General features: G+C 38.3%; 2 protein-coding genes across 6 annotated transcripts; one reads left to right on the top strand and one right to left on the bottom strand.

The window, feature by feature from the left end:
* Positions 1-4159: 4159 nt before the first annotated feature.
* LOC115740594 (protein SPEAR1) lies at positions 4160-21278 on the bottom strand. Of its 3 annotated transcripts, XM_048277943.1 has the most exons (7): positions 21207-21278; positions 11260-11261; positions 5857-6124; positions 5622-5729; positions 5064-5131; positions 4855-4942; positions 4160-4714 (listed from the first exon to the last, which is right to left on the bottom strand). In XM_048277943.1, exons 1-7 carry the CDS (start codon positions 21276-21278, stop codon positions 4598-4600), a joined length of 723 nt encoding a protein of 240 aa, XP_048133900.1. In that variant the 3' UTR covers positions 4160-4597. The 3 variants fall into 3 exon arrangements, with proteins under 3 accessions (XP_048133900.1, XP_048133902.1, XP_048133901.1); XM_048277945.1 differs by lacking the exon at positions 11260-11261 and having other exon boundaries at positions 5857-6108; XM_048277944.1 differs by lacking the exon at positions 11260-11261 and having other exon boundaries at positions 5857-6111.
* On the top strand, positions 21116-27954 carry LOC115729849 (polyprotein of EF-Ts, chloroplastic). 3 transcript variants are annotated; one of them, XM_048277941.1, is made up of 5 exons: positions 21116-21371; positions 23022-25239; positions 25583-25795; positions 25875-26586; positions 27115-27954. In XM_048277941.1, the coding sequence occupies exons 2-5, from the start codon at positions 23088-23090 to the stop codon at positions 27746-27748; spliced, it is 3711 nt and encodes a 1236-aa protein (XP_048133898.1). In that variant the 5' UTR covers positions 21116-21371; positions 23022-23087; the 3' UTR covers positions 27749-27954. The 3 variants fall into 3 exon arrangements, with proteins under 3 accessions (XP_048133898.1, XP_048133896.1, XP_048133897.1); XM_048277939.1 differs by having other exon boundaries at positions 21117-21371; positions 25535-25795; XM_048277940.1 differs by lacking the exon at positions 21116-21371 and adding an exon at positions 21415-21594 and having other exon boundaries at positions 25535-25795.
* Positions 27955-28000: the final 46 nt, after the last annotated feature.

The raw sequence follows: 28000 nt of genomic DNA on the forward strand, positions 1-28000 counted from the left end.
AGAGTATTTCACGTGCAACGACCAAATTATCAAGAGATATATTCAAGATGATTTAAAATCTTCATTTAATATTTTGCATTTGTGCATATTAAGTTTATCCGACCAATTTTGGTCGGAAGTCACTAATGTGGGCACCGATCTTTTTACCTAACACCGCCAACGCTGACGTGAAATTTTTTAATGATTTTTTTTATCTTCTCTTTTTTTTTTTTTTTTGTATGAGATATATTAAATGAGATATATCTTAATAGATAGCATCGTCTGAATGAAGTTCTGAGCTCATTTAGTTATATTTCACATTGATTTTGTAAAATCTTTTAAAATCACATATACACCCCCTTTAGGTGATAATACTAGCATTAACAACTGGTAATTTACTCTTACGTTTCACCAATACACAACCTATTACTGCTTGACTTCTAGCCACTGGCTAAGAATCGCATTATGGATTAAACTTCATTTTGTCTTCATCAATCTTTTCTTTTCTTTATCGATTGCCACGACATGTAGCTGATCCACATTACTTTCATTCGTGGCTTGATATGAGATTGCTAACCGTAACATTTTGATAGATAAGCTACGTCTCTATAATAGGTTAATACAACAAAAAACCTTAAATCGATACACTTGTGGTAAATTTATCCAAAATTATTTTTTTACATAAAAAATCCCAAACCGATACACCAGTGACAAATTTATCCCAAATTATTTTTTTGATTATAAAAAATCTCATACTGGTACACTTGTGATAAATTTATCATTCCTTAGTTTCCGTGAAATTTTACGGTCAAATTGGTAAGTTGGATGATACGCATCAGTTAATGGGTTGTATCGGTTTGGGATTTTAACCTTCTGTTTGGCACGTATGTATTTGTTTGGATTTTTTCATAGTATTAACTTAATTTAACGAAACTAACGGAGGGTAAATTTATCACAAGTGTACCAATTTGGGATTTTTAGTGGTAAAAAAATTATTTTTAGGTAAATTTGCCACATGTATACCAGTTTAGGGTTTTCAATGGTCAAAAAAATAGTTTGGCAAAAATTAATCACAGATTTACCAGTTTGGGATTTCTTTTATAAAAAAAATGATTTGAGATAAATTTGTCACAAGTATAATAATTTGGAGTTTGTTTACTAAAGCAGGCTTCTTTGTTTTTTTTTGGAGCAACAAAGCAGGCTTCTTTAAACCAGCCATCTTTTTCACGAGTGAAATGAAAAGCTGAGCACACTGGAATCGCTTCAATCATAAGCTAAGGTTATTGGGGGACTCCTCAAGTTCTTATGGTATCAGCAATATCTGTGAACAAACTCAATTCAATGGCTCTGAGTTTCATGAACAATAGCCTTGAAGGATGAAACAGCCAGATAAAAAAGATAGAAAATATTTATGGTTGATGAAGAATTGTTGTATTAGGCTTGTGGGGATATTCCTGAAAGATGCTAGCTTGATAGTTTGATAGTATTGTCAGTTATTTCTAATCATACGATCTCCAAATTAATAAATACTTTATGCAAAATACGCGGCGATGGTATGTGGGCTTACGGTTGAAATTGTTCTGTCCCTAACAACACTGTCAATGAAATATTTCCTATATTGAAATTGGCAGAATTATATTGTTTTGTATCCAAGAAAACTGTGGATTATTCCACTGATGGTAAATTTCATTTAGTTATAATCTATGATGACGATGGCAGCATTAAAGTACATTCGTGCTAAACTTTGATAAGGCTATAAAGCCAAACTATGTTTAGCCTTTATGAACATTTTCCTACATGAAAAGCATATAAACACCAGAAAGCCATTCTATAGTGGCAGGAACTAATAAGAGAAACTATTTAAATCCATGTGATTATTAGCAAAAAACATGTCATACACCAAAACGATAACCCAAAAGCGTGTACTGATCCTGACATTGTCGCCAAATGATCCATCGAAACCTGACAAAAGCAACAATAAAGCATCCAAAAGCAGCATTAGAAAAAGCTGATCTGTTAGTAACTTTCTCTCTTCATATCTGAAGGTTAATTTCTCTTTGCTCGCTAAAAGCTGATTGTGTTGTGTCTGCTATATGAATGATGCTTGTTGCCGTCGCTTAGCTTTGAAGAAACTCCCAACGTGCATTTTCTTACCTAAGAATAAAGAAACGTGTGAGAAAGTTTGCCATCACTTGTATGTTGTTTTGTTTTCTTTTCCAGTTTATACCGGACTTGTCTTGTTCTGACCCACATGTAATGAGTCAAGTAATCTGTAGCCGGAACCTGTTTATCGAACGGACGGTCGCAGCTACTTAGAATAAACGCTCATATACGTCTCTGTTTGAAGTTTTTTCTAGTCCACAGAATTTAGGTTGTCCTTTGGACCCACGATTATTTGCAGAGACATGATCAATTTAAAAGTTAATTCCCTGTTCTAGAATCAGACACCTCCAGCAATAAGCATAACTTGTGAAGGGCAAGTTTTTGTCCTGGGTAAAATTCCAAGGAGACACCGGCTACTCATTTGTAATGAGTAAGCTCATACTTTTCGACTGTCGTAAGGGAAATCGATCTTGTGCATCACGTTTTGTCTTTCATAATTCCACAACCAGGGGCAAGAATCGATAGTCCATCGTCGGACACGAGAGATATGTGGCAGTTCAAGTTACAGAGGTTTAGCGTTTATTCTGCTACCGACATTAGGTTTCAAGTACACTGAAGATGGTTCTTAGTAAATCCTGTGGTGATGTTCAAACTTTGTTTATCAGAAAACTTTGGTTTATCACGGAGTTCAAATCCCGGGGATGATTACACGTTGCACGTGTGTGGTGGCTAGCGTGTTCCCCGTGGTTTACCCCCGCCGGCCGTGCGGGGTTCCCGGGTCATCAAAAAAAAAAAAAAAAAACTTGGCCATATTCAAACCCAAAAATGAAGCAGAAAGTGCCAAATGAGTGCCATTATGCAGCTAAAAGTTAACATGAGTACTCTAAGGCCATGCCATTTTTGACGAGTGATCCTGAGTGAAGGTGATCATAACAAGAGCAATGCATGACAATTTCTCTTTTAGAAAAGAAAATGTTTTGCTTCAAAAGGCCAAAAGACTATCAAAGCATACTTGACTGAATGCTGATAAAAAAAAAAAAAAAACTGCTTGATCATTAATTTTGTCAATCATTCATGGAACTAGACAAAGCATCCAAAAGAACTAGAAAAGGGAACCAGGAGTACTGATTTTGTCTCTACTCATTTTAAACTAAATTGTCTTGACAGAAGCATATGGCATCGCTTTATAATGTTAGTTGTTTAGCTTAGCTTTGAAGAAAGTTGGAACATGATTTAGATACTAGAAGTTATGTGTGTGTTGAAGAAGCCATTTGAGGCTTCTTTCTTGTCTTTTTCTTTGATGGTTAAGGGTAGAGAAACTACTGAAGGATTCACAAATAGATACATCTTAAAATGTAGAAATTTTGCTTGATTGAAGTAGTGTTTCATCCATCAAATTAAGAGAACCTAATGGAATGCAGTGCCTCTTCAAATAAAAAAAAAAAATAGAGGACAAAAATAGAGAACTACACATTTCCATCAACATTAAGCTTAGCTTTTCAAAGGGAGTTTTCCCACTAGAATGAGGACAATTTGAGTGATTGATTAAACAGCCTAGGGTGAAAAAAAAAAAGGACTAAACACCCGAGGGTTCTAGAGCTTCTCAAGAGCAGTATAGTTTTGTAAGATTAATGGAAATCAAGGTGATATCTATATTGCTTAACTCTCAAGCTTCAAATTTGGAAACACCTTGAAATAACGAAGAGATCTTGATAACTTTGTAGCTGCTTTAAGGGCTCATTTCCGGGAATTTTTCTTTTGTGGATGACAGAAACATAGTACGTACAGCTCCCTCACTTTAAAAACCATTTCTAAGTTAATAAGGTATGGAAACCATAATGTCTATGCGCACCATAATCACACATATTACGAATTATCTTATCATATTACAACAAAATTTGGCATGAATCAACTATATTTATAGAGGAAATGTTATCACTGAATATCGCAAACCGCGTTAGTTGTTAATAGGTATTTGATGCTCACTGAGTATTTCTGATCGAGTGGAAAGAACAATCTTGAAAATATAAAAAGTTGTCCACCACTAACAATCTCAATTTGGAATGTGAATCTCCAATCACAAAAAGTACTATCATAATTTGCATTATTTGAATTCTCTACTGCACATGTTCAATGTGTTTGGTTGCTTTCTACATTCTCTTAATAAACTGTTGAGCATACAAAGCAAAGTGTATTTGGACAATCTCAAAAAGATCCATAGATGCTCTTGGGCGACCTTATAGATTTGTAAAAAGATATAAGAAACAATGCACATCTCCTTTCTTTGACAATTAATGAAAGGAAAAAAATATTCATTGTCTTGTGTAGAAGTAGATCTACCTTTCACTACACAAGTTCTTCATAGATGAAACTTCAAATAAGTTGGCCTCAGTTCCCTCGCTCCACCATTCCAACACTTCCTTAGACCACCGTCGCGCCGAACTCCCACAAATGCAAGTGAAGAGCATTGGAATTCACTATACCCGGCGATATTCTTCCTCATGATGTGATCTCATCAAAGCGAGAGTCTAAGCTCCAAATCTACTTCTTGGTTGTCGTTGGGCTCGGAGTTTTGGCTGCTCGAGCCTATCGAGCTGCTTCTATGCTTCTTGTTCTTCTTCTCTTGGGAATCCTGCAATTAAAATCCTTCATGAATCAAAGGAGGAAAACAAAGAGCAATAACATGCGCCCATTTATAAACAAGCGACGAAACGGTGATATAGCTATTTAGGACATATTCACATGAAGAACTTGGGGGATAAGAGTGAACACCTCAACATGAAGATTAAGGAGGTGTCTGGTCATATTTGGGTGTTGTCCGTATTGTGGGATCTCCGAGATGCCACTGCCAGCGTTCCAACTGGGTGATCATAAGGTCAAAAGCATACAGCATTGCATTACTAGAGGTTTGACCATTTACACCCTATAACTAAGCCTTTAGAAAACTCAAATTGCTCAACTTGGCAAAGCCAATTTTGTACCTTGCGGTATTCGTAGGCTGGGAATCATCATATCTGATGTTTGCTCTCTCATAATCACTCAAACCCATCTGCACCAAAATCACATTCAAACAGAACTTTAGGGACCCACAGCAAGAGACCTAGCTAGAGAGCGATAGACCCCTATAGGATTTTTCAAGCACTGTTACACTCTCTCTTCTTGGCAAATTATATTTTTGGATTGGGAAGACTAGACATTAACAACAAAAAATGTCTGCAAAATTCCCAAAGGAAGGAAAAAGGATGAAATCCCTTTTGCCAGTAGGATCTTGAAAATTGGCCAGATAAAGTATACATATATCTAGGGTTTCTGGGTATTGCCAAAAAATACATAAGAATCACTCTAACAGGAAATTGTAAAAAAAGTGGACTCAAGCAAGAGGATTTGCTTAAATGGAACAACTTGAGTGAGAATTAGCATGCACATTTCTGGTGACTCACCAAGCACAAACCATGGTACTTCGACATACATTAGTTCTTGATTTCGCCGCCAAATGAAAAAAAATGCGTGGGAAGTGATTGGTGCCGTGCATAACCTACCATCAAGTGCGGGTTGAATCCATAAGAAGCTGAGGGAGAGGAAGATGAAGAATAGGAGAAGGATGATGATGGTATCGATGAATAAGCATTTTGCATTCTCAAATCCTCCTGCACGTGGAAATATACACCAGAAACATGAACAACCCCTTAACCAAAATCCTCCATTTTTATCTGCTAGCTAGCTAAGAGAGAGAGAGAGAGAGAGAGAGAGAGAGAGAGAGAGAGAGAGACTTACTTGAGTGAAGGTGGAGGGTTGATGAGGATGAGGATGAGGATGCTGATAAGGGTTGGGGAGAGAGCTGTTGGGGAGGAAGCTGGGACAACCCATTTGGCCATGCAATCTGATCTTCTCCAACTGAGCCACCCCGAGTCCTCTCTGCGGCTGCTTCGGCTTGTCGGAGTTGCTCTTCTTGCTCTTCCTCGTTGAGTTCGATGAAGACGAAGATGCCCCTCTCATGTTCGGATCTCCAAAGAAGCTGCTTCCCATCTCCTTCCTCCTCCTCCTCCTCCTCCTCCTCCTCCTCCTCCTCCTGCTTCTGTATATTTCTTCCTCTCTTTCCCCACTGAAATCTCACGGACCAAGAGCGAATTCTCGTCCTCCTTTCTGCAAATCCTTCCCCCTCCAATCCCACCCCAACCAAAGAAAGAGAACAAACGTTTGAGCTGATCGATGCTGGTGATCAAGTGAGAGATCACAGAGATCTCCTCAGCCTCTTTTTAAGCTGGTTTTTTTTTTTCTTGCCAACACCTCCCCCCACTAATTATTGCATCGCTGGATCGGATTGCCTGTGGATTTCAATGTTTTATATGCTCTAGATTTTATGCCCACCTTTTCCACATATTTCCCAAACTTCCGTAACATAATTCATCATATAATATTCTTTTTCTTTGACAATTTTCCCCTTCATCATATTCGAAATTATTTTTCTCTCTCTCTCTCTCTCTCTCTCTCTCTCTTTTCCGAGAGCTCCTCAAGAAGGACATCGGACAATACGACTTTGAAAGCGATTGTCTCTGATTCAAGCCTTAAAATATCGATAGGGTTTTATTTTTTATTACTTATGTCACATTATGTTATTATTTTTCTGAGCCAAGTGCTCCATGAACGAGCTCAATATAATAATGGACTTGCCTATGTGCCCTCCTTTTCGATCATCAGTTTCACCCTTCCTAACTTATCCCAAGGTACGACTTGCGTGTCACGCTCACGGAATTAGGACCCAAAGATTTAAACCTTATTCAAATCAAGATTTCACATTCATTACCATTAATTTGTCATAATTTTGTTTGATTTATAAGGGAAGAAACGATACGGATACGCTAATGTAGGCGCCAAATCTGATGCAACGACTTGATTAAATCTCCCTCCTGCTTTCTGTTCATCCATGGGATTTTATGCCTAACGCTGTAAAAATTCGATCTTGCATTAATATTTCCTAATAAATGAAGATTAGCAACTTTTTTGGATGTGATTGTGATGTTACAAGTTTTCTGGTCAGACGTGGTCCCGCTGATCATCTGTTCTTTTTCCAGTTCTTAACTTTATTATTTTTCCCACATGAATCCTATCCCTATCGTTTAATAATACCATAACGAAACCCTAGCTGTAATGTGGAAGCAAAGCAATATTTTAAGCGATAATGTTGGACCCAAATCACCAATTAAAATTATAGATTCTAGAAATCTCTTGCTTTGCCCCCATTTTCTCGGTGATTGACTTCCCAAATGGCAATGAAGGGAAAATTCCGATTATGAATTCAATGCATTTGATACATCGTAGGGGTGAGCGAGACCGACCCACCAAACCAAAAATCGCCCGAATTTGAGGTTCGGTCCCGTTCCCGATTCCATAAAATGGTTACGGGTGATTTTCGATCCGTTTTTGGGTTCTAAGGGGATTGGACCATTTGTTTTTTTTTTCTTTATTTTTATTTCTTAAATATAAACTAATAATTCATTGGTTTTTCTTTTTATCCTGAAATATAAACTTAATTTTAATTAATGTATTAAATTTAAAGTCCGTGTTGATCATCCCTACCGATAATCCACCGATTCCTAAGTGGGGCCGGACTGGGGACCTGTCGCCCTTACATCACACGACTCCAAGAATCTCGATGACATGTAGAAAAGACACATATGCACATCCCAAGAAAAAAGGAAAAATGATTATCAATAACCTGAACTTTTTGCCCCAAAAAAAAAAAAAAAAATTGGTGGCACATTAATTTGACCGAAGGATGTCGATTGAGAAGCGAATTAATGCTAAGAACCAAATCCAATCGAGCTGTTCGACGCATGATTCGTGGGGTCATATGATATGAGTTGTGTTTGTGGTGGAAAGCGGGAATCCTACAGTTCTTTTTTTTTTTTTTTGCTTAATCGGACACGTGAACTAGTGAAATTACGCAAATCACCTCCACGTCTGCCTCTCTCTCTCTCTCTCTCTCTCTCAAGATGTTGCTTGCTGGAGGACAAGAATCGAATTGTTAAATTAAAAGAAAAGCAAAATTTTTGGAAGAGAAACGATATTAATTTTTTATTGGAAAGAGCTGTAATTTTATATTTAGTTCTCTTAATCTTGTTTTAGGGTTCAGGGGCGGCCACTAATGAAAGTTTTAAAAGTGCCTCGAGATACAGTGCCGCTTTTTCCTTCATTCATTTTCGAATAATAGAGGGGTGAACATGAGGAATTTGACTCTCTCTCTCTCTCTCTCTCTCTCTTTTGTAACTTGTGTGGATGTGGATTGATTTTTAAGTTTTTCTTTTGCGGATCACGACTTTTTGGAAAACTTTGGTACTATATTCAATTAGAATTAATATATGAAAAACCTTAAATTGGTATACTTGTAACAAATTTATCCCACATTATTTTTTTTACCACAAAAAACTTCAAATTGGTATGCAAAAATTTATTACAAACTATTTGTTTGGCTATGTGAAACTCCAAACTCGTACACCTATGATAAATTTGCACCGAACTATTTTTTAACCACCAAAAATCCCAAATTAGCACACATGTGACAAATTTATTCTTTGTTGATTTTCGATAAATTGGGTTAATACCATGAAGACCCTCAAAACCGATGCTCCTGTAACAAACATATGGTAAAACTCCCAAAGTGGTGCCCTCGTCACAATCACGTGTTATCCAATTCAGCAATTTAAAGTGTAAATTTGACGGAAACTAATGGAGAGTAAATTTGTCACAAAAATATTTTTTTGAGAGTTTTTGTGGTCAAAAAAATAATTTAGGGGTAAATTTATCACGTGTGTATCAATTTAAGGTTTTTGATAGTTAAAAAATAGTTTGAAGTAATTTATCACAAGTATATTATTTTGATGATTTTTGTGGTTTTCATGAAATTAACCTATTCAGTTTTGGTGCAAAACAAAAATACTTTTATTTTCTTCACAGAATTGTACTATGGTGATCCTAATATTTATTCTTCTTCACAGATTTATCGATAGCTATCTTTTGAGAAAAAAAGCACCAAAAAAGTTCTAAAAAGTACCGAAAAAGTTCTAAGTCTATTTTGTGCCAATTCGGTCTTAAATCTTTTAATTATATCAATTGAATTCTATTATTTTTTTATGATTTGCCAATGGAGTTCATCCGACCAATTTTGGTCCGAAATTACTTATATGAACGATGGCCGTCCTACATCGTCCGGTTAAAGCTAACTTGGACAATTTTTGTACTAATTTTTATTTTTTTCAATTTGTCATAATTTTCTATTACTTGTTTTTTTTTATTTCCTCAAATATGGGAAAACTCCATGCACAAGTAGAGTTTCCTCTTCGGTGCGGGGATCAGAGTTACCAGCCACACGGTTTGCCTCACTATGCCCCAACGTCAACCGAAATCTTCATCTTGATCTTGCCTCAATTGGCTCTTGGGCCTTTTTTTACAATGAAAGATTTAGATTGAATTTGTACATATTAGCTATGATTTTAAAATTTTCTTTTTTAAAATGAATGTTTCTTTTTCTAATGTGCAATAGATTTAATCTTTTGTAGATACATTGAGATCTTGCGGTCTAAATATATATAAAGTTCTCGAAGCTTTGTCTTGAAAGACGGCCGGTTCTAGGGTTTATTTTTATCAAGAAAACTCCATGAATGCTTTCGAAATCTTCATCTTTATTTATCTTGGGCCTTTTATCATCTTCCTTGAATTAAGATTAAAAAACTTAAAAGTTCTCTTTGTCTTGAAAGCCTTTTATTTGGACCGTCTAAGAATGGTACATTTTTTTTTTTTTTGCATGTATTCGATCCAATGAAACCACCCGGGAATCGGACCGAATGGGTGGTCCGGTTCCTGGTTCCGAAAAATTGAGAATCGGGATCACCGGTCCGGTTCTTGGTTCTTGAGAGGAACCGGACTAGATCGGGAACCAATTACCCCTAATAGACATCTAATTGAAACTCCTCCCATTGTTTGATTGCAACTACAACAAAAACACTTCGGTGCGTTTGGTTCAACTTTACCAAAGCCCCTTGGCAAATGCAAACGTCGTTTGGCAAATTTTTTCGAAAGCTTTGGGGAAATGCAATTCTAGGAAGGATCGGAGTTGCTTTGAAATGTTGCATTTCCGAAATGCAAATATAATTTTTTCAACTTTACCCTCACTTAACTTTCATTATTTCGAAAATATCCCCACCTTATATGATCTCATTGGCGAGGGTTTAGGCCATCAGCGAGGCCTAATCTAGCTACTGGTAAGCTAGTTTGGCACCAGCCACCCATGCCTAGGTCGCGTCACTTGGGTTACGCAACCCTAGGCGATGCTTGAGGTCACGAGACCTTAAGCGAGGTTAGCCGGTAGCGGCTATGGTCCACCGACAAATACTTTGAGAGTTTTTTTCCAAAAAAGAAAAAGAAAAAGTCCTTTACCATATGTAGTTTTTACCAAGCAACACTCAAGCCTAAATTGCTTCTCAATATATTTTTCAAATACACTTTACAAAATACTATTTGCATTTTAGACAACAATTTTAGCCCCAAAGCTTTTGCATTTTCCCGAAATATTTCCCCCAAAACCTAACTAAACACATCCTTCACACGGTTAACATTCTGTCCACTAGTGCAGAAGTCGCATTGTAATCCGTACCCTCTTTTCTGGGCATATTCTTTAGCCACTAAGTTTTCATTGTATCTTTTACACTTCCATCACTCTTAAACTTCGTCTTATATACCCATTTACATCTATTGGGGAAATTGTTTAATCCGTCTTGAATATATTATACGGATGCCAATTCAGTTCTATCATTTTCCATTTTTCTCATTAGTTCTAAATATTTTTGAGAAATTTTAGTATAGCCATTTCGGACAATTTTCATTAGAAATCAATAACATGGTGGTGTACAACATAGGATAGCCGGCGATGATTGTACTGTTACTTAGCAATTTCGGACTAAAAATGACTGAAATGATGGCATTGAAATTTCACGCAAACGTTTAAGATGAAATGAGCAAAATTGAAATGTTTATAACTGAATTGATATCCATACAATAACTAATTGAATAATTTTCTCTCCATCTATTTGGATCTACATTGTGTGGCCTAGAAACGGGGGTCCAAGTATCATGTGGATTCCAATGCCTTAACTTCATTGTACATGCCACTGTGCGATCAACTTCTATGTCCTTAGCTTTTGCTGATTCGCCATGATTATCATCCCAAACTGTACTGTTTGTGGGACTTTGGGGAACATTTTATGATCCAGTTCTTCCATATCAATTTGATAACAAAAAATCTTCCTATGGAAATTGTACATGTCTAGAGACTTGTACTCTCCTGGATTCCCAATTATCAACTTTATACCCTTCAAATTCCTTGAAGATATCCAAGAAATACACATCTATATCCTCCAGGATGTAATTTAGTGTTATGTGGCCTGTTGTTCATAGTATAACATAAACATCCAAATACGCTAAAATGTTTTTAATCGGGGTTCTTGTTGTATAGCCTTTCACATGGTGATTTAGCATCCAAAAATGGACTTGGATATTTGTTCACTAGATACACGGCAGTTAATACGCAATCTCTCACGTAAATACCTTGGTAGATTACTTATCGGTGTATCCTCATTTTCCTTTTTTGATGAATTCACCAACTTCGCTGGCAATTCAAACGTTAGAAATCCAATTACCTAAGCTCTTCAGTAGTAGGTAAGCATGCATGATGATGTTAAAACCTAAAACTTTGGTTACTTTATCAATTTACTGGGCAATTTTTAGCTTACAAGGTTGCAGCTGCCTTCACACACACACACACACATATATATAATTGACAAGGTAAGGTTGGGATTTTCTTTTCTGATGGGACAAAACCCAAAAGCCCAAGTCATCAAATGAGCAAATGGGCGTTGATCTTCTCAATGTCAAAGATCATGCCCCATCCGTAGCTTTCTCTATACTGTTCCAGCGTACCGTGTCACATCATCTGGTTTCATATGAAAAATATTAGGTGGTGTGTTTGAACGAAGCGTACAAGGAAACAACAATAAATAAAATAAAAAGTCACTCTAAAATATTAGTTAAGATGCACGTTGTGGGCATTCAATTTCAACCCTAGATAAAATAAATAAATAAAAATTTGCCCATTATTCGAGTGTGCCTTGTGGCCAACAAGCTGCCAAGTGTATCCACATTATTTCATTACCGGTTCTTGATGCAACCTTTGAACAATCTAGTCCATTCAGAATGTTAGCTCACGACATCAACTAACCAATATTGTATTGCGTGTCGTGAATCAGATGATTCACCAAACCCGAGTGGTGTTGACCTCGTTGCCCTGCATCCTTAATAGCATACAAAAGCTTAACAAAAATTAATCTAAGTCTTAAGCGCGTTTGATTCGTGCCCTAATGACATTTTCATGCGGTGCGTGCGCATTAGGCCCGATGTAACCACCGGGTTTATTTTGCTGATGATGGGTACTATTCTTTTCCTTTGAAAAAAGTCGTGTGACCGGTTATATGCAGTGCCAACACGAAGGGACATGAGTTTCTAGAGGACTGAGCAAGTGTGCTGCAGATATGTCTACACATTTTTATAGGTTGGTTGTAAATCGCATTATTGCTTAACAGTGTTTGGGGACATTAAGTTAATGGTCCCCTTCTTTTGCCATTATTTCACAGTTTCCTTTTAGAAGAAAGAGAGGATGGACCATTCATCTTTTGGATAAAATAAATGGCAATGCCAACAATTAAAGGATCTCATAGGTAAAAGGGAATACCGAAGAAAACAAGGAATTTTTTTAGCAGATTTGGTTTGATTCGATAGTTGAAGCATCTACTATTAAACTGAATAAAAAAAATGAAGGGAAAAATTTAAAAACAAAAAAAAATCAAAGACAAATGTGAGTGGATGAAGATGTGTAGAGAATATATGATATCTACTGTAGATTTGAGGGCACATGCAAACCCCAAAGATGGTGGCATCGACACTCAACACGTTGCACAAAGAAAATCCCTTGGACAACGCTAAGATGTCTTTAATTTTTTTTTGTATAATTTATGTACATCAAATCATATCCTAAATCACATAAAATATAAAGATCACGTAAATTGAATATTCCAATACACACGCAGTACATGCATGGGGGCTCATATTCGGCCTCTGGGGTTCGAGCTCGAAGTTTCTCTAGGTGATCTCTCTCTTTAGGGTTCTGTTCCCTGCTTTTGGGAGTTCAATAAACGAGAAAAGGTAAAAACAACCCACAAAAAAAAAAAAAAATCCTCCAAGATTCTCGCAGAAGATTGAAGCGCCATATATAAAAAAGTTCTTGCCTAGTTGGATCGTGATTTTAGAATAATATTCGTCGTTGTTTATTGTTTGTTGCTGTGGGGAAAAGTTAATATAATGTGTGCTTTTTGTAGATGAAGCTTCGGTCCTGAAAGGAGATCTAGTTATTTTAGTTCTTGGAAGATGGCAAAGGTACACAATGATCACTTTGAGCAATTGGATTGGCGCTAATTAATTAGGTGATTTGCCCTTTTGTTCACTTTAGTTACCTGATGACATTTGATGATAGTATAGGGAAGCAATGTCCAATAACGTGACTTAGTGTATAAGGGTCTCGATTATATCTTGCGTCACAAAAAGGTATCATGAAGTAGTTGGTGGCCAAACCCTTTCAAGGGAGAGAGAGAGAGAGAGAGAGAGAAGTACATCTACCACGTATGTTTCTTAATGATAAAGTACGCCAATAGGTTTTCTACGCGGCAATCAAATAGTGTCAAAGAAAACCAATTCGATTTCGCACTTGAATTTTGAAGATCTCGCTGCTCGTTGACAGAAGCGTGGTATATCCGATCCATCAAATTAGGTCAATGGTAGTAGCTTTTCATTTCGCGGGGGAGTTCTATATTTCTTTCTCTTCGTGTAAAAGTCTGAAATTAAGTCAAAGGGTGATTAAGGTTTGCTTTGTATTGTAGAGAATTATCTTCGCATTGAGCACGCGTGCTTCAGCCTACCATCTATGGAGTTCCCCAAATAGTTTGATATTTTAAAATAACAAGGGCAAAAATTACAACTTCAAGAATGCTACATGGCGTTCTCCAATATCAACACTAGTTCACTGTAAAAAAAAAAAAAAAAGTGCAAAACATAAAAAGAAAGATTGTCTCGATGATAAGTGCTTATGCTTATAATCAATCCAAGTTTGCTCATTGGTTTACACTTTCATTACGCAAAATTGGGATAAATACATTTAAAGTCTCAAAACTTATCATGAAAATGTAATTGAGTGCTAAAATTTTAAAAAAATGCAATCAAGTCATAAAGTTTGTCACAAAAATACACTTGAAGCCTAAAACTTGTGACAAAAGTACAATTGTATCTTAAAACTTACGAAAAATGCAATATGTGGAAAGACTTTATTGGACCAATATGATGAGTTTTGAGACTTAATTGCACTTTTTGAAATTCTTAGGGATCAAATGTATTTTTGTGACAAGTTTTAGGACATTCAATGTTCTCGCACGCAAAAAAATAAAAATAAAAAAATCCAAGATCTTACAAAGCAATGACGTCAACTCCGACAGATGGTCATTTTCAATGAAAAATGCAAGTAATTATTCTAATAAGCATGCGTTGAATATTATTACATCCGGATAATAAGCCATCGAAGAGAACAGCTTGGGAGTTTGGTACGTAGCTCATCATCATGTGGGCGCACATTAAAACAAATAAAAGTAGTGTTTTGATGTGGTAAGTGAAGTATATGGGACTCTATGGTGTTTGGTCAATTATAAAAATGATGCATGATTTAGTCAGGGATCGGACCCTTATGGTGGGGATACCGATGCCTAGATCTTCCTTAGGTTATAATGCTGTGCACACTTTAATATTGTACCCATGAATTCATGTTTGGGCCAAAGTGGGAGCTTTTCCCGTGTATTTTATTTGTTACAAGACAAGAAGAAGCCTCTATTGAATTGAATATACTAATGGTATCAGCAATTGTATATTGTGGGGGGTGAAGAACCTTGGAAACTTCATGGGGAGCTTCCTCGACCCACATGTTGGAGATGCCCTAAAGTTGCAGAGCTCTGTTCAGACGCCTTTTCCCTGGGCCCTGAAGTGCCCTTGTATAGACAATGCCTTTTAAGATATTCCGTACTTAATCGCCAGTTAAGAAATAGATCTTACGAAAATGTTAGGATATTATTGGGGTGTAGTTCATATTCCTCATCAACAAGAAGACACAGAGATCCCGCTCTCCGATGAGTGGGCGAGAATCAGGCCGGGGGAGCCGACCCGGTAAGGCTCGGGGGAGCAGCACCCCTAAGCGGCCGGAGGATTTTTATAATTTGAGCTCATATTTTTGTCATTAGTAATTTATGTTTGAGAGCATGAATAGCTACTGCTATATGTAGTCTTTTCCACTTGTAATTGAGTTTTGCAACGAGAGATATGAGATGCTAAGGAAAAAGCTTGCACGATGGTCAAATTGTGCATGGCAGTGTGATTGTGTTATGCTTACCACAAACAAATTTCACAATCTTTTATTTTTTTAACTGTTATGTGCTTGTCACAAAAGAATTTGTGGTTGGCATTGCACCATCCACTGTCAAATGACAGTGGACAATCAACCTAGTAGGGTCCATTGTTGCAAAAATAAAAAAATTGTATCTTGATTTTTCTTTCTTGCTTTTACTCTTTACTACGCTGTGATTGTGCGTCGAATTCTAATGGATATTGACATGACAAAGTGGAAACTTTTACTCTAAGCGTTTGGTCCAAATAAGATAATTCGTGAAATTTATGTACTGGCTAAAGGTGATCTCTAAGCTGCTTTAGGTGGAATTTCTAGGATATGATACTAGATCTTGAAGTTTCTCCTAACCAAATCTACCATTAATGACCCCGACAACAGCAAAAGTTTGACACTGGACCGTCGAATTATCCCAATTTGCTGCCATTTGAAGCAAGTTGACTGGTGTGATTTTTAACCCAACGATGACAATGATGTATTTACCTAAAGCAGCATGTCGTTGGCATGTGTATATAGAATGTACGAAACGTTTGATGAGTGAAATTATCAGGTCTAGGAATGCTTATTTGTCAGGTGTGGGGGCAGCCGGGATGAGTAGTATCACTTGTCTTTCATATTTGGCAGATATATGTATATATATCTTGTCAAGAAGCGTGGAATTTTTCCAGTTAACTTGTCGTTGTCGGTAATTTACCAATACATGTTGTGAAAAAACCAACTTTTTAAATAGTTTACAAATTATCAATTTTTATTCTAACTCATTAACTTTTAACACTTTTGACTTTACTAACTCTTATACGAATAAGTATTGTAAGAAATTCAAAAATTAGTTGGAAATTAAATTGGAAATAATTTGGCAAGTCACTCAAATAGAGGTTGGTAATTTCATATGATAGTTGGTAAATTTAGGGTATTAGCAAGAACGGTAAATGAAAGTTTATAGAAAAGATATAGATATATTTTTCTCCGGGAGAAGGGAAATTGGTTATTTAAGAAAACCAAATAAGTAAGCGAAATTGAAATTGGCAATTCAATAGAAAAGTCGACAAATAAATTCAAAAAAAAAAAAGTTGATAAGCAACTCAAATAAGGGCTAGCAAACTAAACCTAATATAATAGTAGAAAAGCAAGCCAGTTATGTAATTATAGGTCAATAAGTCCATATAGAGTTGATAAATTCAAGGCCTATACAAGCACGACAAATAAAAATTGGTAAACGACGACAAAAGTTGACAAATTAAAAAAACAAATAAATACCTGGTACTTAATTGAAATTAAAGTTGGTAATCAGTTGTTAAATTGCTCAAATAAAGATTGGTAAATTGATATAATATTTGGTAAATTTAAGGGTTGGTAAGAAATGCAAATAAAAGATAGTAATCTGCAAACTATCACAATTTATGTAATTTCGTGAAAATAGCTGCAAGTTACCAACCTATTACGGCAAATTAGGCAACAGGTAATTTTATTTTTCCAATAGCATGTTGATGCTTATCAACTCTTTTCGAAATTTCGACCAAAAAAAAGAAAAGCAAAACTCTTGTCGAAATCCGCTAAAATGCAAAACCTCCTTATCATTTTATGAATACTTTTCCTCTTTTTTCCTATTTTCCTACTATCGCGTAGATTATACAGGAGGAATTTCAAAAAGAAACTTTAATACTCCTTTTTTTGTTTAACTACACTTGAAGTACAATTAAATTAAGGTCCACAACCTCGCTCACGTGGGAAATATTATATATCTGTTCGTATGCCCTTGTAAATTTTGAATACAAGCAACATGGGAAGGGAGGAGAGCATCTTATCTGCATACCTTGCAATTTTTGCACGACAACTTGTGAGCTTCTCCTTGTTATTGTAATGAAGTCCGAGTAGATTTGATGTCATCCTGGTCAATCATGTGACATTTCTTTAAGGTTCTTCCCGTGATCACATTTTTTTTCACTTAACTTAATTTCCGAGCGAGATTAAATAAATTGCCTATGGGATGTACCAGTGGATTTGTTAGCCATTTGAATACGCCATGGAAATATTATTCGCAGTACATAAGTTTGGTTTGAATAACCGATTTCTATCTATCTGTTTATCTATCAATCGATTGATCGATATGTGCATAAGAATAATTATGACTGTTTTTTTTTTTAGAGATTTTTTTTTCCTGTTTGATCAATATGTGCATAAGAATAATTATGACTGGTTTTTTTTTTAGAGATTTTTTTTCCTGTTTTTCACTAACAATTTGTAAAATGGAAATTCTGATTTGAGTGCTTTGTGGTGGTAGGAAAAAAGGGTTTTGATTGGGCCCGCCAAGGAACATGATGACTAATGAAATTGCCAACAATGAATGCTTTGTCTTCTGTCGCAAATGCGACAAACTTACATGCACACTTGACCTAAAGAATGGTCGGGCACACAAACTTTTGCTGCATGCATGTTCTTGTTTTAATAAATGGATGCAAAGATGTGGCTTTATAATAAGAATGGAGCTTGTATTTTGCCCATCACTAGCAAAGTTTATTTCCTATGTCCTCTAACCGCGGCATACTCTCATGAGTGCACAATTAAAAGAAATGGTATAAGGACATTGTAAGTGTCATGACTTCCCGTACGACATTTACTTGAGGGACACAAATTTTTTTTCGATCATTCGAGTGCCATAAATTCTGAAAAACCTTCACCGGAGTGTCGTAACCTTTATTGGATCACTTGAGTGTCTTCACTTTTAAAAAATGTGTACCACAAGTGTTATGCTACGTCAAAATTCCGGCACTCGTCGTGAACATTATTAAAAATTTTATGGCACGCTTGTAATCGATTGAAAAGTCATGACATTCAAATGAACGTTGTCATAAATTATGTCACTTAAGTGATCGAAAAAAGAAGAAGTTACAGCCCTAAAGTGAACGTCATATGAAAGTTATGACACTAATGGTATCATTCTTTTAATTTTTTTATAGCTTCAAATCGGATCTATGCATGAAAAATGTACATATTGGTAAACCGCCAATGATATAGAAAACAATTTTTCGCTGAATAAATGAAGTGAAGAAATGGTCACCATAACTAAGGTGTATTAGATTTATCTTGGATCACTAGGGTTGCGTCAAGATGCATTAAAATCCAGTCAAATGTGGACACACCACGTAACTAATAGCACGAGGGATAATGGTATGTCTGAACTAACTACATATCATGATTAAGCAAGGATTAATTGGTATTGAGGTAGGTACGTTTAATGAATAAAATCTCTTGATTGTGTCCGAATCATTGAGGAATGCTAATGGTTAATGCATGGTTTTTAATAGACTTCCGTCTCAAGATTGTCCCGTCTAATATTAAACTTTGTGTATACCTCACCACATGACATTATGACTCACCTATAACCTACTTGGCTTATTCAGGAAGAGGGGGGATGAGCTTCTTGGACAAGTGATTAGGCTACGTCAAGTGTCGATCACAGTCGCCTAAGTGCTACCGAGGCTCGTTATGGACTGAGGCAATGATGTTTGAAGAACTTGAGGAGAGAATTTTATGTTCGGATCTCATGAAATGATGTGAACCTCTCGTAATCTGTGCATTATATCCGGGATAGAAAGAGTCCGAGCAATATGCTATTTAGGCGATCGATTTGCATACGAGGCTTCTCTTGGTGAGGCTCGATGGAGGACAGCACATCGTAGTGCCCGAGTTTGTTCGGCCTTTTTTTTTTTTTTTTTGTGGGGTGGATGCCTCTGTCGCTTCTTTTCGAAGTTTTTATCCATCTGAAATTGTTATATTGGATTCATGTGGGGTTGAATTTTGCCAAAATGGAACAGCAAAAAGGTCGAGCCAAGCCCAATATTGAATGGGCCTTGATTCATGGGCTTTATCTCTTATCATGGGCCCCACTATTGGTCGCAATTGGGCTTTCGTCTGATGAAACCAAAATCCACACAAGCAGTTTTCTGAAATTTTTTTTTCACTCGTGGCATTTTGGGCCCAAATACTTAGAAGAAATCAATAATTTTTTTTATTTAAAGTGTTCATTTGCTTGTGGAAAAATTATAACTACAAATAAGGACCTGAAGTACTCTCATTATTTTAAAGAAGCGTATGACAAAGGGTATTTTCTTCATTATACATTTTACATTCTTTTTCTTTTCATTTTTGCTACTACTTTTTTATTTCTTTGTTGTGGTCGATAAGGGCCCAGCAACCCCCGTCGCCCCGGACGATCCTAACAAGGGCTCGCCAACAGCTGGCAATCTTGCCTGTGGCTAGCCCTCTCTTAGGCAAGACTCAAGAGTCACGGTGGCCTCGGGCGAAATCACCTTGGCGAGGCTCGTTGAACAGGCACTAGGCACTCCATTCCCCTTCCAACCCCCCCGGGCGTTTGTCGTCTCGTTGCAAGCCCGGCTTCCCATTCAAGCAATGCACTAGTGATTTCTGCGCCGCATGAGCTCCGGCCTAAAAGCTTGCCCATGGCCCCAAATGGCCACATCTACATTCAAGCAATGCACTAGTGATTTCTGCTCAAGATGATCTCCGACCCAAAGCTTGCCCCAATCCAGATTCATGGCCCCCAACGGCAAAATTGTCGCCGTCCTCGTGGGCTAAGCGCAACGGCTTCCGGCCAAAGTTCTGCGGGAAGACCAATGCCGGTGACTTCGACCATAAATCCATGCCTCCCCGGCCCAAGGAGCCCGTTAACCAGTTGGATCCGGGCAAGATCACTAGCTACCCGTAAGCCCTCGCCGGCCCCAATAGAGGAAATAAAGAAAAAAAAAAAAAAAAAGGGAAAAAAGTTCAAAATATGTAAAATGACGGAAATACCTTTCGTCAGGCGAAAATACCTTTAATCAAGCCCTTTTTTGAAATAATGAGGGACGGTTTTTTTTTTTTAAATAAGATCCACTTTAGGCCCTTAGTTGAGACGGTGAAGGTATTTCAAATCCTTATTTGAAATCTTTCCTTTGCTTTTCAAAGAATTTTCTTGATATGTTTTGTAAAGAGATGATTTATGACCTTTTGGCCAAGCCAATGAAACATTTTGCCTTTTTACAACCAAATCAAGTTACGCGGATTAACATAAGCGATGTCACACAAGAGAATAGATTTTGGATGACGAATAGGGTCGAGAGGAAAAAAAGAGAGCACGGCTCGAAAATATCACGAGCCTTTCGTCCGAATAAGAGCGAATGCCTACGGCAAGCATGATTAAAACTATGATGTAGAGAAGGTACGAGATATCGGTACTCCTATGCACAATACATGTGTCTATACGTGGTTTTTTTGCAATTGAACTTTCATCAATAGTGATCTACATTCATTTAGCCTGTGAATTAGAAGTAGAAATTAGATGTGCCACTATTGTTGGTATAAGATAATGAGAGAGAAAGTACTAGGAAAGCCCTGAATCAGTAGATACCCGACCCGACCCGAAACCGAATGAAGGGTGGCCATTGGATGTGATATGGATACCGAGAGAGCAGAGCGCGCAGAGAGACGGAGAGAAAGAGCGGCATCAGATAAGATTCCAAGTCCCACCTTTCATTTCCCTCTCTTCTTCCCCCGCCTCTCTCTCTCTCTCTCTCTCTCTAACCGTCATCTTCTTCTTCTTCTTCTTTGCCACTCCACTAAGCCTGAGGCTCCCGAACCAGTGCAGCTCTATCATCTCCCCAGCTCTAGTCTGCGGCGGCGACGACTCTCTCTTCCGCCTCCAGTTCTACGGTTCACCGGGTTGCTCCATGCGTCTGTAGCGAATTCGGTGAGAGCGCCTGCTTCCTGTCCCGTTTGATGTAGAGAAGCGCTTGTTCTTAGCTCGGTTTCGCTTCGCGTGTCTCTAGATTGTGTGCGGTTGCTGCGCAGTGATTGAGGATGACGAACTTGAGCTAATGTGTTTTAATCCGTTGCTTTTGGTGTCTTCAATTCGCTGCCAGAACTTGGGCGATGGATTGTGCGAGTCGGTGTTCATTTAATCCGAGTGCGAAGTAAAGAGTTGTCTACATTTTGCTGTGAATATGCATTTTCGTACTGCATTCTCCTTTTTGATTGTCTTCGATGATAGTTAGGAGAATTCTACTTGAATTTGCCATATTTGTGCCTGAGGATTTCCAACTTGGCTCTTGCAATGTGATGTTGTGTGAGTTGTCCGGAAGTTGTGAATACGCGTGCAAGTGTTCAGTGTCTGTTGTTTGAATCTTCAATGGTTGTTGAGAGTTTATGTTCATCGGAATTGGGCCTTTAGCCATGTCAGGAAAGCATGTGGATAAGAGTCGAGCACTCCAACTTAGATAACAACTTTACTCTGAGCAGATGAATGCACCATTTTTTGCATAACATACTCTTCGAGGAGCAGAAATCATGCTAAATGAAAAAAATGCTAATTACTCGCGTTGACTGAGTTATGGAGTTCGTTTGCAAATTTTAAGAGGTGAATGCTTTTTATAATTAAGTTGTGGCTATGTGTTGGTTGCTCTGTGTTGTTATGGCTTGGTCTCGAGTTTAAGTAGAAGGAGAGTTTCTACGAAATATCAATGTGGAGGGAACACATTTTTTTGCTTCTGAGCTTACAGTGCAATTTTATTGCAAACATGGTCATCGTTTGAGATTTAGACCGTCTAATTACCAGCAGTTGTTAAATCCAGATGGAGAAAACAAATAATCCTTGGTCATTCCCTGGAAACAGTAAGCGATGATCATTTGTTGTCTATTTAGGCGAGCTGGGAGTGGAGCTTTCTCATCTTCTTTGTTTAAATGTACATGTAAGTAGTGAATGAAAAGTGTATCCCATGTGGGATAATTATTTTCAAAGGAGAAGCTAGTGTGCTTCGCTTACTTATATAACTCACTGGGATAAGCTTAAGTGAGATTTGATAAGTGGAAATTTCACGAGAAACAGAAAATTAAGTTTAGCCCATACTTGTATGTCTCACATACCATACTGAGAAGCAAGATCATTGTCCGCAACCATGGGGGAAAACCTTACTAATAGACTTGACAAGCAGATGATGTGGTAGCCCATGATGGATTCCACTTTACAATGATTATGCTCCGCAAGAGGTGAAAAGAAGCTTCCACTCTGGATTTTCTCTTTTAGCACTTTCTGTGCCATGCTAACCATTTCACAGGCTTAGCAAGTCTTATGATGTTTGAATTAGGATATAGTATACTTGCGAATGAGACAGGACAACTATAAACTAGTTTTTTGCTCCATTTAAGGTGCTGATTTAGGCATTGAGTCTTTGCTCGTGAACACAGATATTGCTTGCTAATACCTGAGTCTTCGGTGACTTTTTAGTGCTTCCCATCCTGGTTTCTTGTGCGTGCTACTCTTATTGCATGTCTTTCAATCTCGATAGTCATTTGGCCAAAATATCTCGTTGTTACTTGTTAACGCATTTCATTTCTCTTCCAGGTGAAGCAAAAATAAGCAGCTATCACTGCTGCATATTGTACAAAATTTGCATTAATCAAAGACAAAATGACTCCAGTTATTCCATCTTCTGTGAGCAATATTACCCCTATTCCTGGAAATGCCTTCTTGCGAAGGAAGAATGATCGATCTAACCGATGCAGCATATTAGGGACATGGCCAACTCGCACCTCATTCTCACAAGGACACAGTTTGCCTCTACCATCATCCATTGTATTGTTTCCAAGATTGGGGTATGGGCTGCGTTACAAATATAGGAGTCGCACGTTATTTGCCACAGGAACTGATGTAGCAACAGAGGAACAAAATCCTCCTGTTGCAGAGGAAGATTCCAGTGGATCATCTGAAAGCACACCTGGTGAAATTGAAACAAGTGAGCAGACCTCTGTCCAACCTGAATCAAGTTCAACGCCTGCTCAAGCTAGACGGTCAAGGTCCACTAGGAAAAGTGAAATGCCACCCATAAAGGATGAAGAGTTAGTTCCTGGGGCAACTTTTACTGGGAAAGTAAGATCTATACAGCCATTTGGTGCTTTTGTTGATTTTGGAGCTTTCACCGATGGCCTGGTACATGTTTCCCAGTTGAGCGATCGCTTCGTTAAGGATGTTGGAAGTATTGTCTCTGTTGGACAAGAGGTAAAGGTCAGGTTGCTAGAAGCAAATAATGAGACAGGACGGATTTCTTTAACCATGCGTGAAAGTGATGACACTAGCAAGCCGCTGCAAAGGAGAGATGCACCTGCAAGTGGCGATAGGCCTAGACCTTCTAGGAAAAGTAATGTCGGACAGAAGAGAGATGAAGGCAAGAAAAGCACGAAGTTTGTAAAGGGGCAAGATCTTAAGGGCACAGTTAAGAATTTAACCAGGTCTGGTGCTTTTATATCTCTTCCTGAGGGAGAAGAAGGGTTTCTGCCAACATCAGAAGAGTCTGATGATGGATTTGTCAGCATGATGGGGGGCTCCTCGCTTGAGATAGGTCAAGAGGTTGATATTCGAGTTTTACGGATATCAAGAGGACAGGTTACATTGACAATGAAGAAAGAAGAAGATCTTAAGAACTTAGATGCTGAGCTTAGCCAAGGTGTTGCACATGTCGGAACAAACCCTTTTGTGCTGGCATTCCGGAAGAACAAGGAAATTTCTGCATTTTTGAATGAGAGAGAAATATTGGGGAAGCCAATGGCACCAACCGCTTCTGATGAAATACAAGGAAAAGTAGGGAAAAGTGAAACTGCATCAGTCACTGAAGTGCTGAGTCAACCGGCAGATAGCAGTGAAACGATAGCTACAGTCCCTTCCACTGTGAATGGAGAAACTGCAGGTTCTTCAGCTAGTGTGGATGTGGGTGACATTAAAGTTGATGAGAATTCACCCAGTTCCACCGTTGATGAAAAGGAATTAGAAACTGTGTCTTCGAGCTTGTCACAAAGTGTGGATGGTGCTACCCAAGCAGCTGTGGAAGAAGCGGAGGTCAGTCCTAAAGCCTTGACTATTGAAGGGAGTGAATTATCCCTTGAGTTGGTAGCTGAGGAGGCTTCTCCAACAGATGAATTGGTAGCTGTGGAGGCAGCTCCAACGGGTGAATTGGTAGTTGAGGAGGCTGCTTCAAATGATGAAATGAAGAGTAATGAAGTTCCTGAATCCTCTGGGGAGACAACTAGTCAGCTCTCATCTTCAGAAAGCCCAACAGCCAACGAAGTGACAAAGAGTGAACCAGAAAGTGTGGCTTCAAGCTTGTCACAAAGCGTGGATGGTGCTACCCAAGCAGCTGTGGAAGAAGCGGAGGTCAGTCCTGAAGCCTTGATTACTGGAGTGAATGAATCATCTGTTGAGTTGGTAGCTGAAGGGGTTTCTCCAACAGATGAATTGGTAGCTGTGGAGGCTGCTCCAACAAGTGAATTGGTAGTTGAGGAGGCTGCTCCAAATGATGAAATGACTAGTAATGAAATTCCTGAATCCTCTGGGGAGACAACTAGTCCGCTCTCATCTTCAGAAAGCCCAACAGCCAACGAAATCGCAACGAGTGAATTAGATAGTGCCATTCCAAAGGAGGAAGAACAAATTGAAAGAACTAAAACTTTAGATGAAGTTGCTGATGGAGTATCTGGAAAAGGAAATGAGATAGGGACTTCTACGGATGACAATGGCAGCATGATTGGCTCAGATTTGCAAACAAATGATTCTTCTCCGGATGCTAAAGGTTCCTGGCCACTTCTTTTCTTCACTTTTGTTGGCTTTTTAATTTACTTGTTGGAAGTATCATTTAGTTTTTCATTTAAGTGGGGACTTCACAGCTACCATCCTCAAATGGCCAACATTATTTTTTATGGATGTATGCTAATCATATATCTCAATATATCAGCACAACTTCTCGTTCAATGGGGCCCTGTATTTCCTATTTCTTTGATGTATTTTCTGATAATGCTTCCATGTACTGCCTTTTGTAAATCATGGACACTTTTCCATTACTTATTGAGATATCTATTCTGATACAGGTGAGGCGGAAATTAATGGATCTTCTGATATACCCGGAGTTCCTGCAGATGATCCAATCCTGTCTTCAGACAGTTGGAGTGAAGAAGTTGAAGAGACAAAACTTGAAAGTGCCACAAAGGAGCCACTTGAACCAATATCTTCAGGTGATTCTGTAGTATCTTCTGAAGCGCCAGTTGAAGACGTCACCGAGGAAAATGGCACTGTTGCTGTATCTAATGGAAATGCTAGCGGTGGTTTGCCAAAAGAAAGTGGACCAAAAGGTTAACATTTTCTATATGTTAATGACATTGTTATGTGCATTCAGTGGATGTTGATGTTGAGTATCTGTCTTTATTGCAGCCAGTATATCACCAGCTCTTGTAAAGCAGCTTCGTGAAGAAACTGGTGCAGGAATGATGGATTGCAAAAAAGCTCTGTCAGAGAGTGGTGGTGACATCGTGAAGGCTCAGGAATTCCTAAGAAAGAAAGGCTTAGCTAGCGCAGAAAAGAAGGCCAGTAGAGCAACTGCTGAAGGCAGAATTGGTTCCTACGTTCATGATAGCAGGATCGGAGTCCTAATAGAGGTGAACTGTGAGACTGATTTTGTCTCTCGGGGTGACATTTTCAAGGAACTGGTTGATGATCTAGCCATGCAAGTGGCTGCATGCCCTCAAGTTCAGTATCTGGTGACAGAGGATGTCCCAGAAGAAATTGTCAGCAAGGAAAGCGACATTGAGATGCAAAAGGAAGATCTCTTGTCAAAGCCTGAGCAGATTAGAGCAAAAATTGTTGAAGGGAGAATCAAGAAGAGGCTTGAGGAGTTGGCACTACTGGAACAGCCTTACATAAAGAATGACAAGATAGTAGTAAAGGACTGGGTGAAGCAGACAATTGCTACCATCGGTGAAAATATCAAAGTTAGAAGATTTGTGCGTCTCAATCTTGGAGAAGGATTGGAGAAGAAGAGCCAGGATTTTGCTGCCGAGGTCGCTGCGCAAACAACAGCAAAATCTCAAGCTCCTCCAAAGCAAGAGGAACCTGTCGCTGCCAAAGCTGAGGAAACCATTCAAAAGTAAGTTAGTGCTTTCCCTGATTTATTGTATGCTGAAATCACATTGATTCTCAGACTATCTCTCACTTATGAGTTGTTTCCGATGTTGTTAATGCTAACTTGGTCCTGTTTCTGATACTCATGGGACTACATTAATAACATTAATATGCTGCCATATCTCTTTGGCACCATCCCTCCTTTTAGATACGATCTTGAAAGTGAAGAACTTAATCTATGGTGCATTAACATTTTAACTTTAGATTTGTTTTAGAATTAATGACAGGCAATTTATTGCTTCATATTTGGACCACAAGTACATTTCTAGAAACATCTGCTGACATCTCTGGTGCTGTTCCTACCATACAAACCTGTTGTTAGTCCATGAAGTATCTCATCTTACACATGCACATATGTGTTTTCACAGAAATGCCCATAGAAAAACATCAGTCCTGTGACCATCGGATGGACATTTCATCCGAATTATTGAACATTGCAATCATTTCTCGTCAAAAAGCTTTACAAGCACAATATGCTAACTCCTTGTCACAGGCCACCGACGGTAGCAATATCTGCTGCACTTGTCAAGCAATTACGCGAAGAAACTGGAGCAGGAATGATGGATTGCAAGAAAGCTCTCTCTGAAACAGGGGGCAATCTTGAGAAGGCACAAGAGTACCTCAGAAAGAAGGGTTTATCCACTGCGGACAAGAAATCAAGCCGCCTCGCTGCTGAAGGCCGAATTGGTTGTTACATCCACGACTCTCGCATTGGAGTGCTAGTTGAAGTTAATTCTGAGACAGACTTTGTGGGTAGAAGCGAAAAATTTAAGGAGCTGGTCGATGATCTGGCAATGCAAGTGGTAGCCTGCCCTCAAGTAGAGTTTGTTTCCATTGATGAAATTCCTGAGAGCATCGTGAAGCAAGAGAAGGACCTTGAGATGCAGAGAGAGGACCTCCAGTCGAAACCAGAGAACATTAGAGAGAAGATCGTGGAGGGACGAGTTTCTAAGAGACTCGGAGAGCTTGCTCTCCTAGAGCAACCGTTTATCAAGGACGACTCTCTATTGGTGAAGGACTTGGTGAAGCAAACCGTCGCCGCTCTCGGCGAGAATATAAAAGTCCGGAGGTTCGTTAAGTTCACTCTTGGGGAGACAATTGAAGATGCAAAGGCAGGAGATGAATAGAAGATGCAGCTGATACCACCGTTGGATGATCGGTGACACCAATTTTAGGAGAGAGAGAATGAGTTTTGATCTTACATACTGAGATGATATCAAAGTTCGAATTGCAATGATAATTTGTACGGTGAAACACGCAAATGCCGCATTTGGATTCTACATTTTGGTGACGACCATAGAAGAGAGCTTCGTATTTCTTTTATCCGCGTTAATAGTAGGTTGCGGAGGCATTTTCAATTTTACTAAGGATCCGACAAT

This window comes from Rhodamnia argentea, chromosome 4 (assembly GCF_020921035.1).
Source record: "Rhodamnia argentea isolate NSW1041297 chromosome 4, ASM2092103v1, whole genome shotgun sequence".
Classification (NCBI taxonomy): Eukaryota; Viridiplantae; Streptophyta; class Magnoliopsida; order Myrtales; family Myrtaceae; genus Rhodamnia; species Rhodamnia argentea.

Bases quoted from the DNA above. Each gene is read 5' to 3' on its own strand.
- LOC115740594 (XM_048277943.1), bottom strand. From the start codon at position 21,278: ATGATAGAGCTGCACTGGTTCGGGAGCCTCAGGCTTAGTGGAGTGGCA. The intron at 5,132-5,621 runs GTAGGTTATGCA...ATTTTGGTGCAG, and splicing joins GATTCAACCCGCACTTGATG to ATGGGTTTGAGTGATTATGA. The intron at 4,943-5,063 runs GTACAAAATTGG...ATGATCACCCAG, and splicing joins CAGCCTACGAATACCGCAAG to TTGGAACGCTGGCAGTGGCA.
- LOC115729849 (XM_048277939.1), top strand. From the start codon at position 23,088: ATGACTCCAGTTATTCCATCTTCTGTGAGCAATATTACCCCTATTCCT. The intron at 25,240-25,534 runs GTTCCTGGCCAC...ATTCTGATACAG, and splicing joins TTCTTCTCCGGATGCTAAAG to GTGAGGCGGAAATTAATGGA. The intron at 26,587-27,114 runs GTAAGTTAGTGC...TCCTTGTCACAG, and splicing joins GCTGAGGAAACCATTCAAAA to GCCACCGACGGTAGCAATAT.